This window comes from Drosophila virilis, chromosome 3 (genome assembly GCF_030788295.1).
Source record: "Drosophila virilis strain 15010-1051.87 chromosome 3, Dvir_AGI_RSII-ME, whole genome shotgun sequence".
NCBI classification, from domain to species: Eukaryota; Metazoa; Arthropoda; class Insecta; order Diptera; family Drosophilidae; genus Drosophila; species Drosophila virilis.
Genome location: NC_091545.1, coordinates 7,547,544 through 7,564,469, shown reverse-complemented (window position 1 = coordinate 7,564,469; position 16,926 = coordinate 7,547,544). Strand labels below are relative to the sequence as shown.

General features: G+C 38.3%; 2 protein-coding genes across 2 annotated transcripts in view; both read left to right on the top strand.

Moving 5' to 3' along the window:
- Lmpt (four and a half LIM domains protein limpet) overlaps nucleotides 1-16,926 on the top strand; it is a 68,748-nt gene that overhangs the window by 323 nt on the left and 51,499 nt on the right. Inside the window, exon 2 of the mRNA XM_032435255.2 lies at nucleotides 683-974. Coding sequence (XP_032291146.1) covers nucleotides 897-974 — 78 coding nt within the window. The 5' untranslated portion in view covers nucleotides 683-896. The remainder of the gene's footprint in view (nucleotides 1-682; nucleotides 975-16,926) is intronic.
- On the top strand, nucleotides 12,518-14,497 carry LOC26531100 (uncharacterized). The gene has a single exon (XM_015176207.3). It carries the CDS (start codon nucleotides 12,710-12,712, stop codon nucleotides 14,261-14,263), a length of 1,554 nt encoding a protein of 517 aa, XP_015031693.1. The 5' UTR covers nucleotides 12,518-12,709; the 3' UTR covers nucleotides 14,264-14,497.

The following is a 16,926-nucleotide window of genomic DNA, read 5'->3' as shown; positions in this document are numbered from 1 at the left end:
CTAGAGTTTTAGGTTCTTTTGCATGCCGCGATAACAAGTTTAACCGGTGTGCGTGTGTTTGCCGCGTGTGTAATTGTGTGTGACTGTGCTTCTGCATGTGTATTGTGTGTGTGTGTGTGTGTGTGTGAGTGTATTTCGCCTTCAACAAACTGTTGCGCTTGGTCGCTGATGACGTTGCCGGCCCTTTTGCGACTGCAGCAGGTCATAAATACAAAAAAAAAAACCAAAAAAAAAAAAAAAAAACCGACGCTCAACCAATTAGAATTGCAAAAAAAACAAATATGCTGAAGGTCGTGGCTTCGCGTTGCTGCCCAAAATTAATTAGACTTCAGTTCGCATTTAGCCGGCCGGCGTCGCTTTCGAAGTCGAAAATAATTGTGAACAAAAACGAACGGTAAAGAAAAACTAACGGTACACGTCACGCCAGCTAGCAACAACAAGACGCCATAATCAAAGCGCCAATAAAAAAAAAATAATAAATAGAAAAAAATATAAAAAAAAAAAGCAGTGAAAAATTTTTTTTGCTAGCGACATTTTTAGGCGACAACGCAATAATTTGTTTATAGCAAAAATGTGCAAAACTGATAAAAATGTTAATGCTACAGTGGTCACTCGCGAAGCTAGAAGCTAGAGAATTAATCAATATCGAATATTTTATTCATTATTTGTATATTTCTTGCAGCTTTCAGAAATTCGCATATTTGCCAAATTGATGCAATTTCGGCGTTCTAATTAGCGAGCGATCACTGTACATCGAATCGGTTTGCCAGCACGCAATCGAAACGAACGCCTTGTAGGAGTGTGTAACGAAAAGCAATATTAGCAATTAATTAACAATAATTACACTTCAAATTCGCATTCGAATTCGAAAAGTAGAAGCAAAAGGAGTAGCAAAGATGACACCATCGCCCACAAAGGAGCTCATGAATGCGCCAACAATTTCGCGACGTCCGCGCGAGGAGTTTGCCGAAAAGGTGAGTCGAACCATGTCCTTTTTTTAATAGTTCCCATAATTTAGCCAAATGCTATTTTTAAATGCTGGCAAATGTGTTTCCTGTGCTTTTATTGATCCGACCTCAAAGACCAAAAAATCTAGGAAAAAAAAAATGGAAATGTGCTTTGTATACTTGGCATGGTTAAAAAATATAAACATTTGCCGGGCTTTTGTTTGATTCTATTTGTTTGTGCAATGCACAAAATACCCACATACATTACTATATACAGAACACGTGTACATATTTATATATAGTAAACATATAGTAATCCAACAGATATATTTGTCTGCTCTGTGTCGTAATTTAGCCCGTTGCCAGGTAATCGAAAAGCTATTCTTGTTTTAAATCGCGTTTGGGGCCTTTGACGCTGACTAATCAAATGGCGTTTGTTGTGGCTCGAAGCGATATCTGATTGATAAGATATCGACTGTTACCGTTAACTGATAATCGATTGTGCGATCCAAGTAGCCATCATTCATTAGGTGTACTTCTGTCGATCTTAATATATGTATAAGTACATATATTTATAGGTTTTGTTTATAGATACGTTACGGCAATATTTCTATCATCATGTTTAGAAAATGTTGATGGGAAATTTTGTTAATTGAATGTATGCCTGATTTATTGCCATTTACTTATCGATAGAGATGTGACTTAGGTGAAAATTGGTCGCTCCGTCTATCGAAATGCAACGGTTATCGATAACAATATATTTGAATGGAGTTTTATTGTAACTGTTGTTAATATAACCTACACTGTGAGCTATATATTTCTGTTCGGTTTTTGATGGATATCTAACTGCCAAAGTAGAAGGAATCCACTAATTAAACAATTATCGATAACAATGTGTAGTACTTTCTTGAGAATATTTGTTTAAACTCCTCATCATCAAAGAAAGACAAAGACAAATAGAAGAAATATGACATTTATAAAACAAAAACAATTTTAAGAGAATTATAAGACTAGGAAAATCTTCATCAGAATTCCACTAATGAGTAATGAACAATTACCAATACGAATATAGCTCAAAGCGTTTTCTGTCTGTTGTTATACATATTTATATATTAATGCTTATTTCTTATATATTTATTAGTTAAATTGCATTGTGTACACCCTCTAGAAGAAGCAGAAAAACCGTCTGTGTAATATCATTAGCCAGGGACACATACCACATACTTCGCTCATTAGCTTGTTTTGTTTTCTCTGCGTTTGCAGTTGCACTTACGTCAAAAATCCATTTGGTATGCAAAATGCAAAAAAGCGAGAAAAAAAGAACAAAACAATAATAAAAGCAAGACAGCTTGAGCTAAACGAGAGGTCAATGAGTTACAATATGAAAAAATAAAATTAAAAAATAGAGACCGAACACGACTTACGGCTAAATTCCTACACGTTGCGAGTTATTAGCAAAATGTTTGGGCTTCTAATAAGCTTGTTCTACGAATTTCGATATACAATATACTTAGGAGGGTTTCACAGTTAAGAATTCATATGTTAATCAGATTATTTTTGGTTAGCTGTTGCTTTCACAAGAGATCCATTGTCAACGAAATGCTTTCAGATATGCATATTTAGGGAAAAAAACCAAACAAACCAATCAGCAAATTCTTATTTATTTTTTCTAATATTTTATTCATTGATTGATTTGCAACAATTCCACTCCGTGAGCTGAGACAGTGTTAATTTCATTAGAACCTGATGCAGATCAATCAAATTGCCAGAGACCTGTTTCATTGGCGCAAATTAATGTAGGTTTATGTGTTGGGGAAATTACCCGGCATTGCTTGCATGCCCAAAGATATATATGAATTTCACTTGTAGAGGGTATTATAATTCTTTCCAGTAATGTGTGGCGCATAGAAGGCAAGGTCTTCTACTTCACAAAGTATATATATTCCAGATCAGCATCAGCAGCAGACTGTATAAAGCCAGGTCGCTCTCTCCGTCTGTCTGTTTCTAGTCTAATTTCTCAGCTATATACTGCAAAGGACCGACATTCGCTTGCAGGCAGTATGTTTTTCGGGCCACTATAACATATAGTTGTCATAGGAACAATCGGTCGAAAGGCAGGTTCTTGTATGGAAATCTCCCTTCGGACTGTGCTTTGATCAACAGTCAGGACATTATTTATTATATACTGCTCTTCACATACACATCTATCACATGTTTATACATTTGCATGTTTTTATAGTCACTTTTTTTTTTATTATTATGGTGGAATGCAGCTAATTTGATGGCATTGGCCGTGAAGCAGACACAAAAGAAGAAGAAAAAAAAACATTAGCTTTTTAGCTGAGTTTTGGCGCGCCTTTAATGCGTTTTTGCTATGAGGTTGGTTTTTTAATGCTCGGCTCGGTATCATCAACGCCATTGTCGTGCTAACAGCTAATTTTGAATATTCTGCATATATGTGTTTTACTAAAAAAAAAAAAAAAAGGCAGCAAAAAAAAAAAAACAAGAATTTCAGTTTAAATTGTGGGCCACATAACGACATGCCGTGCGAAATCTGATGCAATCGATGAGATCATCGCAGAACCTACAGAAAACAAGAACAAGAACAACAACAACAACAACAACAACAACAACAAAGACTAAAAACTGCTTACCGTATCCGAATCAGAATCGCGCTTTATATTACTTTTACGTAAAACTCACACGAGCGTAATGAGCCGGCAATAATAACACTAATAATAATAATAGCAATAACAACAATAACAACAATAATAATAATGTTAATAATAATAATGAAAAGCCCATTTGTCGAGGCGTTAAGTTTAAGATTTTCGGTTTCTTATGCAGCCACTTAAAATCCATCTGTCTTAAGAACTTGACTCATTTTCAAGTGTTATCTTCTCACTCACGATGCTGTAATACCCAGTACGTGATGTTGCTGAACGGGGTATGCTGGGGCTGTTCGAATTTATAACTAACTTCGATTCAATTTTAGGTTTGTGTGCCAAATCTATCATGTGCCTGATCTAAAACTTACAGAAAAACAAGAACATAATCAACTTATTCTATTATAATCTTACTAATATGGATTATATTCAATCTTAAGCCAAAAACAAATACAAAAAATTATCTACGCATGCCAGTATAATCTATCTGTAACTAAAAGTAAAAAGAAATTTAATAGGATGCTTGGAAAATCCATGCAAGTAATCAACTATTCTTGAGCCATCAGCATAATCCAGAAATTGACATAGATATTTTTATTGTTCGCCTTGAGTCTGAAATTCAAATGAAATAGTTAAAAGTTGAGTTTTTTCTTTAGCTGCGGCGTACATTGAACTTGCTTCATAAATAAAATTTAAATATTTTTGCTTCAGATTTGTTCTTTTTGTCTGCCATTGATTTGCATTCAAATCTGTCGCATCGTAGGGTATCTCGTAGTTCAGCAGGCTGTGCAGCAATAATTTATGCGCTTTGATGGTGCATCATCGTGTTGCACAGCGCTAAAGTTGCAACAGTTGCTGCAACTTTCCATTTCTGGTGTTCGTGTTGCTGCTGATGGGCTCTTTTATTTATTTGTATTTTTTTTTTTTCTTGTTCTTGTCGGCATTTCTGCTGAAAACTAAAGCAACTCGAACTGACTCATCAGCAGCAGCGGCAGCACGGGCAGCTCAGAATCCCGTCCAGCAGCCGAACCAGAGCCAGTCGCATCTCATATTTGACACGGGAAATCGTAGACGTCTAAAATGGGTTTTTTTTTTTACTTTAGCCTAAGTGGGGTATTGCGCGTTTTGCGGCTTTGCTATGTACTTCATATATCTGAATGTGTGAACATTTGTATATATGCGTGAATATAGCTATATGTATATATATATATATATATGTGTGTGTGTGTGTGTTGCGAGCTCATTTGCGTTTTAAAAACCTTGCACTTGTTGAGTTACGTCTGACAATTGACAACTTTGTCAACTATTTAATTGCATTATTATTGGATTTCATTTGTATTTTATTCAAAAACAGGAATTTGTGTCGTGATTAAAGTCTTTATTAAGCCAAATGAAAGCTATGGATATATAGAAATGTATTTATTTAAATAATATAAATTAGTTTAGATACTAAATTTAAATGAAGAATTCTGCTGTCAGTCTCTTCGTTTGTGATTCTAGCAAGCCAGAGTTCTACTTGCAAGCAAGCATTTGCTTGGTTCTCGCTCAGCTCTGTGAATGCATGGAAAATTCGTGAAAAACTAACGAAGGAAATTTCTTTGCTCCAAGAAATAATATCTAGGATATATCCTAGATCCTATAAGATCTTAATGAAAATTTACCTAAGGTCTGCCTCAGACTTCTCTTTCTTTATCTGACTCTCTCTCTCCCTCTGTCTCCCTCTCCCTCTCCCTCTCTCTCTCACTCCCTCTCCCTCTCTCTCACTCCCTCTCCCAAGCTCCAAGTAAGTTTCAAAATGAAGTTTCGTACCCAAAACTCTTGACTTATTTATATGGAATTGGTTTTTTTATGGAGCCCTCTGCGAGTTGCTTGAGATTCCATTGATTCAATCTAGAAAATTGCTGTATATGCTCAAAGCTCATAACGTATACGAATACCAAATTTAACACTCGCTTGGACCCAACTAAAGGTGGGCATGGCCCACGGCCCTTGGCCCTCGGCCCTCGTCCCGTTGCCATCAGCATAATCATCTGCTGGCCTGGTAATTGTTGCGTGTCGCTGTTATATTTCCCATGGGTGTGTGTTAGTCAAACTACATTGGTTCCGGGTGTGTGCGTGTGTGTGTATATAGTGGGGGAGGCGGGGTGGTTGTCTATCAGCTACAGCGCACCTTTCGTCGTTTCAGCCAGGTTGGCTGCTGCCAGGTGGCCAGTCAAATGGTTGGCCAGTTGAACGTTTGGCTTGTGTGTGCCCCGGGTCTCGGGGGCCTGTCATATCATATGGCAGTGTTTGCGCAACGAGCTGGTTGCACGAACAGCGCCTCGCCGGTGGCAGCACTGACAAACCTACCCATCCCTCGCCATACCTCGCCTTCCTCTCGAAAGTGTTTGCATTAGAGATGCGCGCGTGCCGATAAATTAATGAATGAGTTTTTGGCTGAATTTATAATTTGTGTGTCAGGCATTAAACAAAGTGCCTATCCCAAAATGACCTAATATTACAAATATAAGCCATAAATTAGTAGGAGAAATTTAATTTCAATATGTTCATCAAGTTTTCGATTAACAATTTCGCGCCCGTTCTGCTGAGAATATTGCAAACTTTAAATATTTTCATAAAGAATTTGCGGGCTAAATTTATTTATTTATTTAGGATTGAGTAGTATTTACTACATAAAAATATAAAAATTAAAAGCTAAAATCCTAATTAAAATAAAAAATGTGCTGTCTGGTTAGATAATTGATAAATGATTGTGCCGCGAGCTATATATACATTGTAGCTGGGTCTGCAATGAAATAGTTTTATTTATTTTAAATTTTGGAAATTTCCTCCTCCTCCATTTCATCAGATTTCCTATAAGGTTTGGCTATTTGTTCATGGCCTCTTAAGCTGGATTCATGGTATTCACAAATATTCTATAAAGACATAGGTCTAAATTTCCCATCCCCCTTACTCTGACCTAATCTGATTCAAATAATATAGTATATATATACATTTTCCCGCCACGCCCATCTCTAGTTGACGTCTTGCCTCTGCCCAGTAGTCACTTTTTTATCTTTTTTGGGCGTGGCATTTGATGTGCGTGCCGCCCAACGGCAACGGGCAGCTCCCATTAATATTGTGACATTATTAATATAATTGATTTTGGCCTTAATGCTTTGATTTCTGAACGGGCAGCTGGGCAAATTGCGTTAGTTGATAGCTGACTTTTGTTATTTTTAGACACTTTTCAGTTGAATGCGTATCGTTTAAAATAGCAATTTAATGTGAATATCGTCCAGCCAGCTGTTAAGCATCATCATTAGTTGGACACAAATCCGAACTCACGTAACCCCCAATTAGCATTAGATGAACATTTATGGAGCGCACATCACTTGGATTTTTTTTTTTTGCGATTTGTTTTGCTTAAAATACGCTTTAATTATTGCTAATCACCTGCGAAGTCAACGCCACAACAGTTGAGCGAAATGCGGGCTAACTGCGACGACTTTCAAATACTCTACACTTTTCAAAAATACTTAAAATATATGTGACATCCATATGACATATAATTATGCTGTCGATTTTGTATACATCTGCATAAAAATCTTTTTAAGCCCCATGAAAATCGGTTCAGTTTTGCCAAATTTATGGAATCTTTAAGTCGAGGAAGACCTTTAACCGAGGATTTTGGTCGACATTTTTGTAGAAGATCTGTGATAATGTTAATTAGTTAATTTTTGACAAAGCATGAATGTTTCAAGTTTTCCAAGCTGTTTTTAATCAAACTCAAAAAACACATATTATGCAAAAGGCAATTGTATAGAATGGTATTAAATCTTCGCCGTGCCGAAGATGACTTTAATTTCTCGTTTACAAATTTCAAATACTGTGCTTCCAAGTTTAACAATAGCCAAAATGGTATTCCTCATAAAAATTAGTTCAGTTTTACAAAAGTTAAGAGAATCTAGTAAAGCCTTGACTTTAGAAGAGCATAAATTGCATTGCGGCTGTGCAATAATAATAATAATATTCTTATTATAACGCGTTTAAATTGTTTGGCTCTGAATGTCAAAAGTTGTGTAGTACTTTTGAGCATATCTCTAGAGTCTAATAATAACTGTGCGTAAACAGTTTTCTTTTCAATTCGATTTCTCGATTTGTTTTTCGCCGCGGCGCTTGATAATTGCCAAAGTTTCGCTGCCAGCGCGCATAGAAAAAAAATAGAAAAGAAAAGATAACGCCAAAGGAAACGGGTTATGTTTGCCAATAAGTAAATTAAACAAAATTGTTTTCTTTTTGTTTTGTTTTGTTGTTAAAAATAAAATTCGACGTCATCGCGAACGCTAACTGGGCAAAGACAGAGAAAAACATTTAGATTTCGTTAGCGGTCCACCAGCTCGAGCAGCACTCGAAGCCAGGCAACAGCTCAACAATTCGACGGACTCGACTAGATTCGAGTCGAGTCGCGTCGAGTCGAGTATCTGCAGTTGTTGCAGCTGCTCACCTTCTCCCATCGCCCACCTGCCCCTCCTCCCTCACTACCATAAAAAAAACGCCATATGGCCTTTCTCCAAAATTCAAATAAAACAGTCATGAGGCACGTCATGAGGCGCTCGAGCAACGGGCAGCCCAACGACTCGAAGAGCTGTTGCAAGGCACTCGTCATGCGTGCCACTTGGCACCTTTGCAGATAAGAAGTGTATGTATAAGTGGCAAGAGGGTGGCTTCATAGAAAAATGTTGCAGGTATTGCTCTCGAAAATTTACCTCTATTATCTGTGTAAGGCACAATTTACGTATGTCTCTTGTTAAATGGCACCTCATGCTTAGCGACCAAGTAAATATTAAATAGTGCTAACAATTTGTGTTTATACATATATTTTGAAGATTTCATTGAAACTTATGTAGGAATGAGTGAAGAATGTAAAAAGCGATTCGCTCTCAAGTTTTAATTAATAATGTGAATATCGATCATTTGTGTATCGACGTTGATCGATAACCAGAACTTTGATTCTTATCGATAGCCCGAACTTCGATTTGTGTAGATAATCTGAACTTCGGCTTTTATCGATAATCTAAATTTCTATATGGTGTTATATATATATCGATTTTTATCGGTAATCGGTTTTAGACTTTCTTTTTAATAGATTTCAAAGCATATTATTATATTTCTTAAAGTAAAGTTGTTGAGCTACCCTCTCTTTTTACTATCCTCATGTACCATGGTCTATTTTGTGCGCCGGCCGCTCTGAGGCTACATGCATTGCCGGCAACCGGTCACGTTTATTGTCGGACGCGGACTCGGAGTCAGAGTCAGAGACACAGACGTAGGCTGTGGCTGCAGCTCTGGCCCCAGTGGAGACCGTTTGACTGAATAGCTGGCACGCTGGCTGGCTGGTTGACTGGTTGACTGGTTGGCCAGCTGTGCAGCCCGCTGCTCATAACTGTAAAAACACGCTCGCCCACTTCCTTGGAGCATGGGGTCTGCGACTGCGACTGCGACCGGGACTGGGACTGGGACTGGGTCGGAGGCAGCGCATTGTATCCATGTGGCGTGTGTTTGATTTTTGGTTTCATTTATTGCTTCATTGCTAGCATTGTTGTGCGTGTGTGTGCGAGTGTGTGTGGGCATGTCATTGCCAGGCCCCGAGTATGTCTGCGTGTGTGTGTTAATTTTTAATTGTGCTAAATGTGCACATAAATATCAACACAGATAAATATAAAAGCACGATATATATATACACAATGCAACAACAACAATAGCGACAATATTCACAATTCACAATTCACAATTTTCAATTTCAACACCCACCCATGATTTGGCTTATTTGTGGCTTTGCCCCGTTGTTGTTGTTGTTGTTGTTGTTGTTGTTAGCTGTGGGGCATGAATGGGAATATGTGCTGCCTTTTGTTAGCTGACATTGGCACCAGCAGCTGTCATTGTATCCGCGCGTGTGTGTGTGTGTGTGTGCGTGTGTGTGTTGGGTATGACTTAATAGCTGATAAATAATGCTATTCGCCCATCGTAAATGGTCGTCACATGTGCGTCTTGTGTACAAAATGCATTCAAAATGTGTCAAATGCTCATTGGCCCATTATCGGCGACGAAGATACAATTGTATCTCAAGGGATACTAGATACATTTTTATTGCGGCACTCGCATATGAAATAAATAACATTCTGCCCTAGGTCCCTGCACATAGACCACTTAGAGCTGATGACCTATTCAGAAAATTGCTTTCATTTGGCAAAGATGGAAATATGTAATTGGGAATATGGGAATGAGTGTGTGTGCGTTTATCCTTTATTTGCCTTGAATATAAATCAAATTTTAGATAAATGTTATTTGTATTTATAGGCCTTTTGGGCATTTGACTTGCTTTTAATCAATATTTATTTAAGTTATTCGTAAATTTCAGCTTTCCTTAAATATGCATTCAATTTTTCATTTTGTTGGCATTCAACACGCTTTTGTTTATAGATTCAACAACATATAAAATGCAAATTTTAAAAGAAATATTATTTTATTCTAATACTTTAATGCCCTTTGGCATTCAACTAGCTTTTTAAACTATATTTTTTAGAACTTTTTCTGCCATATTTTTCGATTTATTACTATTTATTATTTCAGCTGATTCGTATTTTTATTATTTCAAGATTAAACAAAAATTTGAGAAATTCGCATAAATAAATTTATTGCACTAGTAAACATTTTTGCCGCGGCAACAATATGATGCGTGGTATTTTTGACCCACTGCTGCGCGAAGCACCAACATGTGGCAAGTGCCACAATTCAACAAATATCGTGTTGTTCTTGGCCGTTGCAAGCATTTGGTGGGGTTGCCCCAAAAGTTGCACAGTCTAAACTGATCTTTTACAAGTCGTTTTCTAAATGAAAGAAATGATAAATGCAATAAATTTTGTATTTAAATGAAATGGCAGAATCAGCATAAGTCGCAGTTTTTTAAGCTCTGAACATAATTCTTATGTCGGAAATCTAATTTCTGGCCTTATTATTGCCACATTAAAGACTCAACTGTTGTACTCAAAAAGTTTTCTTCTACTTTCGAGATGTTTTGCCATTCGATTTCTTTAGTCTCACGCTTTATTCAAGCTTAACATTTTCTGTTCATAAGTATTTTGATTGTGGAACAGCCACATTTTTTTCGATTTCTGTAAGAAAAACCAATCAATTTTAGTGCCAAGAAGTATTTTTATATATTTTTCTGTAAAATAAACAATTTTATATATATTTTAATTGAAGAAGTTCATGAATAATATAAATCTGAACTGGCAGGAGCACAAGGAGAGCAGTGTACATACTGAATATGTACGAAACATATAATTTTCGCGCTCTAAGAACCTTTTGTACACACCTCGTGTATATTTGTGTGTGTGTGTGTGTGTGTGTTTCTGTGTGTGCTTTCATGGATAATTCCTTTGTGTATTTATGCTACTGCAAATAGCGTGAACTTTGCCAACGCCCGCTGCGAATTTCGATTGCTCAAGTGTGCTTATGACTTGATTTTTCCAATGCTGGCTGCACTGCGCCCCCATTTAATTTTCTTTCCCAAATTCTAAATATTTTGGTTCTGCTCTTTGGGCTGCTTCAAATTTCGCTGCCTACTTTCTGGCTGCTGCGGTTAATGGGCAAGCGCTCGCCTAAAAGCAGGCAACAATAAATTATGTTCGTATACGCTGGCAGATTAAAATTCGAAAACATTTTTAACCATTGATTGCCAGCTTTTAATATAAAATTTATGGGTTTTTACAAACCTTAATATTCATTAGGCAATTATCCACGTGTACTTTACCCATGCAGTCATCGTAAATAATGAAATGCGAACAGCTGCTGCTGCTGCTGCTGCTGCTGCATTGAACAACCATCAACTGGTTGTTCGCACTCGTGTCTCGCAGATACAATCTAATGACTGGCATTAAGCTGCTATTTTTTTGCGGAATCGGAAGCGAAACAAATCAAATGCCATACAAAAGTGGGCACACGAAACTCAATCATTCATTAAGGCGAACAATGAGGCGTCTAGCATCAAAAGCCATCGATAATTCAGTCCAGAGCAGAACACCACGGCACAGTGGCACCAGGCTATATGGTAAAGGCAGGAATACAAATTATATGTGAGAACGATTTTAAGAAAGGGAACATAAAAGTTGACTAAAACCAATTTTTATACAAAAATAACACATAAAAATGGGTATAGTTTTTTTTTATTTCATTTTTATTAGAGTTTCTTTTATGTTCCGAATAGCTAATTAATATAGAAAACATCGTATAATAGTTTTATTTATTAATATTATTTTATTTATATTTATATATATTACTATTATGATTCCCATTCTTCTTCTTCTATTACTTCATCTATTTGTTTGTTTTTTAAAACAATCGATAATTCTTTCCTTGTTCAACAAGTGTGAACCACTGTGCAGCCGCCTGCCTGGTTGGCACTTCAAACAAATAAACAAAGCCAGAGTGTGCACAACAAAAGCACACTACTTAACACAACTGAGGTGTTGTGGTTGGTGTAAATGTGTGTTGTTGTTCTAATTGTTGTTGCTGTTTTTGTTGCTGTTGCATTGTGCTAAATGAGCTGTTGATGCCACACAGCCGATCGCTAATTAGAGCACTTTCTGTTGCATAAATTATGAAACGAAATTAAAGCCCAGTTTTTGGGCATAAACCAGTTTTTGGCTATGTAACGCCCGCGCAAACAGCTGCTAATCGACACAAAATATGGCCATAACAACAAACACGATAATGATATTAAGTATACGCCAAATTGGTCAAAACAAAAGAGCAAAAAATATTCAAGCGTACGAACGAGCAAACGAACGTTAAAAATAAATGCCGAGCGTCGCAGAAATTCTAATGATCCGGGTAATAGCTGAAGTTAATGCGACGCTCAATGGGCCCAACTTGCTCAGTTGTGCCGTGGCAGTTGGCCGAGTCAGACGCGTAATTTAAGCCGAGATCTCAAGACTCGCAAGCGAACGAACCGCAACGCGACTTTTAGACTTTGAACGCGCCAGGGGGGGGAAGTCTCTCTGTCGCTCTCTCTCTCTCTCTCTCTTTCGCGTCGGCGGCCTCAAGGTTAAACCGATGTCATTTTTTCGCAATATACGCTCGTCGCTGGCCTCGTCCAGAAAGAGCTCGTCGCGCGACACAACGCCCGTGCGCAGCGGCAGCTCCCGGCCGGCGAGCGTGATCAGTTCTAGACGGGATTCCACAACCAGCTCGACGCTGCAGCGCGGCGATACCTTCATACTGAACGGCTCCGATGAGGAGCAGCAGCGCGGCACCGAGTCCAACAGCAGCACGCTGGAGAAGAAGTCAAAGAAATCGAAGGTGTTCAGCAAATTTAGCACGTTCACCAAGCGCAAGAAGCCGCCCTCGCCGGAGGAGGTGGCCAGCTATGAGCATCATCCCAGCGATACGGCCACGAATACGTACTACAAATGGCGCAACGATGGGGATCGTATGCTCGACTACGATGCGCACACGGATCCATTCAATTTCCTCTACGAACAGGGCAGTCAGAAGTCCAGACAATCGTCGGATGGCATGCAGCGGCAGCCCAGCCTCGGCTCCACGTCCAGCGGCAGCTTCGACAGCAGCACCTATCGCAAGAGCAAGACGCCGACACATCTGCGCGAGCAGCTGGAGCAGCTGAAGACGCACTCGAAGGATGATCTGCTCGAGGAGGATGAGCGCGACAAGTACAAGACGGTCACACTGAACAGCTTTCGGAAATCCTTCAGGGAGCGCCTGCTGCAGCAGCAAAAGGAGACGCCGCATAATCCCGCCTGGTTTGTGGAGGTGCCCGCGCCGCCGGCTGCAGCGCAGCAGTCAGCAGCCGGCCATCGATGGGACTCCAAGGAGAATCGACCCGATTTTCTTGTTTTCGAGAATGACAATTATCGGCCGCAGTCGCGCTCGCCGCTGCGCGACAGACCCTCACGCTCCGCCACCCGCTCGCCCGTCAAGCGCAATGAGACATTTCGCGTGGCGCAGCCCACGCTGCGGCACATGTCGCCTTCACCGACGCCGCCGACGCCCGCGTCTGCCATACGCATCGAGATCAAGAACTCCATATTGCCGCACTCGCCGGGCCGCCTGGTGCCGGTGGGCGTGGCCAAGCCCATGCCCACAACGGAGTACTATGCGCAGCGGCTCTTGGCCAGCAGCGTTGCGCGTCAAACGCCGCCGGCGGGCAAATGGTATCGCAGTCCGAGTCAGCATTCGCCCACGCGGCATATGGGCGTGGCACAGCAGCAGCAGCCACAGCAGCAGCAGCAGCAGCAGCAGCAGCAGCGCAGCAGCGGTCGCTATCAGACGCTCGTGCAGATTGGCAGCGAGCAGGCCAAGTTGTCGCCGGCGCCCGCCCGAGGACGTGCACCCACCCGCGTACAGCTCTACGGTAGCAAGCCGAGTAGTCGACAGCAGCCGCCCGCCTCCACCTACTTTGGCGGCCATTATAATGCACCTGTGCCCGCGTCCAAGCCGTTGACCAGTTCGCGTCAGAGTTCTGCCGGCGGCGTGGGCGTTACCAGCACCAATTGGGGGCGTCGCGAGCAGCCGACGTCCAGAGCCGTTCACGTACACGCCCCCGCGCCGCGACGCAATCGCTCGCCGATCAAGATTCCATGGCGATAGTTCGAACATACGACTGATCAAATACAATCAGCTAGAGCTGAGCGCGTGACACGAACACGAGCACGAGCACGAAACGAGACGTGTTTACAAGTAAAACACACACAAAACGAATCACAAGTTAAATTTGAAATAATACTAAATTAATTTAATAAATGAATTTTAAATTATAAAAAATACATATAATATTTTAAGTGTTTCATAAAGGAGTCAAAAGATAAAAAAATCTGTTTAAAATTCCAATATTAGTATGTTCTTTCGTAGCGCAGTGGACAAAGCGTCGAGCCCGAAGTTCAGGGTTCGAATATTCGTCAAGCTGCTAGAAAAAATATTAACATAAATTCTCGTTCTCAAATATTCTTAGCTAAGCATAAACTGTGCTTATTCTGAAATATTTTACATCATTACGAAGAAAAGTCTTGAATAAGGCACAATTTATTTATAAAAATGTTTTGCATATTTGAAATAAGCCTGAAACCATATTTTATATGGGTTTAGAGACATCCTTCACATTGACTTTCATTCTTCTTAAATGGACAAAATATTTTTACAATTAATTTGTGCTTAATTCAAGACTTCTTATATTATAATAATACTCTTTTATTATTGAGTATTATTAATTTTTATAATTTTATATATAGTTATAAGAATTATTAATGAAAGACAATTTTATTTAAGATTCAGTTTTGGATATGGGCTGGATAGAAGTACTTGAAGTAAGAACTTTGTTGACATTTTGATAAACTTGGAAGTGCGCTAGACTTGAAGAGGTTTTGCACTTGATTTAAGTTAAACGTTAGTTACTTTTAAGGCTATATTTTTGTTCTAAAAACCAAACTAAAAATAATGCCAATCTTATGCGTTCGCACGCCCAGAACCATCGCAGGACATATTCAATTATTCAAAATCAAGCTTTGCCTGAAAAGTCTGCTGAAAATGTCATGCTCTTAGCACGCCTAAATAACTATCGCCCCGCGCTCATCTCTAGGTACAACTCATGAGGTAGGCGACAATTTGCGTCATTCGAAGCGAATATTATTTATTTTCCTATTTTTATTTACAAATTGTGCTAACAATTGATAAATGTTCAAAGTACCCAAAAATTTCTTGTGTTTGTACATTTTGTTGTTGTTGTTGTTAATGTCTGTAAAAAAATGAAGATTAATTTAACAATGGGAATTGTTTACAAACAAGCATTGAGAGAGAAAACAAATCCAAGTTGTGTTGTGTAAATTCATAATTAACATTTATTGGGCTAACGAAATCTTTTCCAACCAACTCCCTAAATGTTGTATGCGGCTTCATTGAGAAGAAAATCAAAAGGTGCAAAAATACATTCATTCAGATATGGGCAGCTATATATATATATATATATATATATATATATATATACAAGACATTTTTATTGAGGTGTTAATTATGTCTGCGTTCGTGGTATTTGTTTTTAAAAATCTTGAAAATTTACCATACTTTACTTTATTTTTTTTTTTTTTATGATGACTTTTATTTTTCGTCCAAGTTTTTGTTTATTCTTTATTTTGGTCAATATTAACTCCCTGTACGGGTTTTCGTATCCCTCGTATGACTAACTGTGCATGACAATGTCTGAGCGTTACGTGACGAGCATTCGATTTAGTTGCGACCATATTTTGTTTTACGGGAGGGTTAGTTAGAAAGCAGATGCGCTTATTATGGCCGTATTTGGATGTTCAGAATACTACGCTTAACGGCATACATTACCCCGCAGATATATATATATATATATATATATATATTTGATGTATAAACAAAAAATGACGTCAACAACCAGTTGATTTGTTCGAGCACCTTTTTGAGTTGTGAAAAAAAAAACGATATACGGATACTTTTATACTCATATGCATGAGGGCATAAATGATTTAAACCAAATATGTGTTCGAGTAGATCAAAATGAATCATATTCATTATGCGATTATATTGTTGCACGTTGGGTTGTTCGCATAGTAAGTGGGCTTGATCATTTTATTTTATAATGCATTTTTTCATTTTTATAAAATATTCCTTGAATATATAATCTCTCTGAATATTTACATTTAAATAAGAGATGCAGCCAACTGCAAGCTGCTCTTAAAACCAACTGCATTAGAGGCATTCCATAAATATTTATTACTTCATATTCATTATTCATTACTCATTACTCATCGATCATTATTTATTATTTAGAATTGTTTTTTTTTTTAGTTTTTAAAGTTTTTGAAAGTAGTCTCTTTTTAGAGCTTCTTTGCGAGAGTTTCTCAATTACATTTAATTATATAAATGCATAATTGTCTTTCGTTCTGAGAATCTGTGTTGTTTACGTGTCGAAAGAGTTAAAGGTAATTGAACTAACACCTTCCGCTGAATTATTATTAATGTATTCGAATTGATGTTTGCTGTCAAATTGCTTCTATTTATTTTTTTTTTCTTGCACCCACATCATTTTGTTTGTTTCTTTATAAGCCATCTTTGCTGCCGAAACTCTTGACGAGTTATTCGAATAGGTTTCCGTTGTAACACGATATGTTGCGCCAAGATCAAGAAATTGGACTCAACCAAATTATAATTATGATTATAATAATAATACTAAAATTAATAATAATAATTAATCTTAACAATAGCAAACTCGATTGTATGCAAATCGTTTTTAA

Coding starts and splice junctions, on each gene's coding strand:
- LOC26531100 (XM_015176207.3), top strand. CDS start 12,710: ATGTCATTTTTTCGCAATATACGCTCGTCGCTGGCCTCGTCCAGAAAG.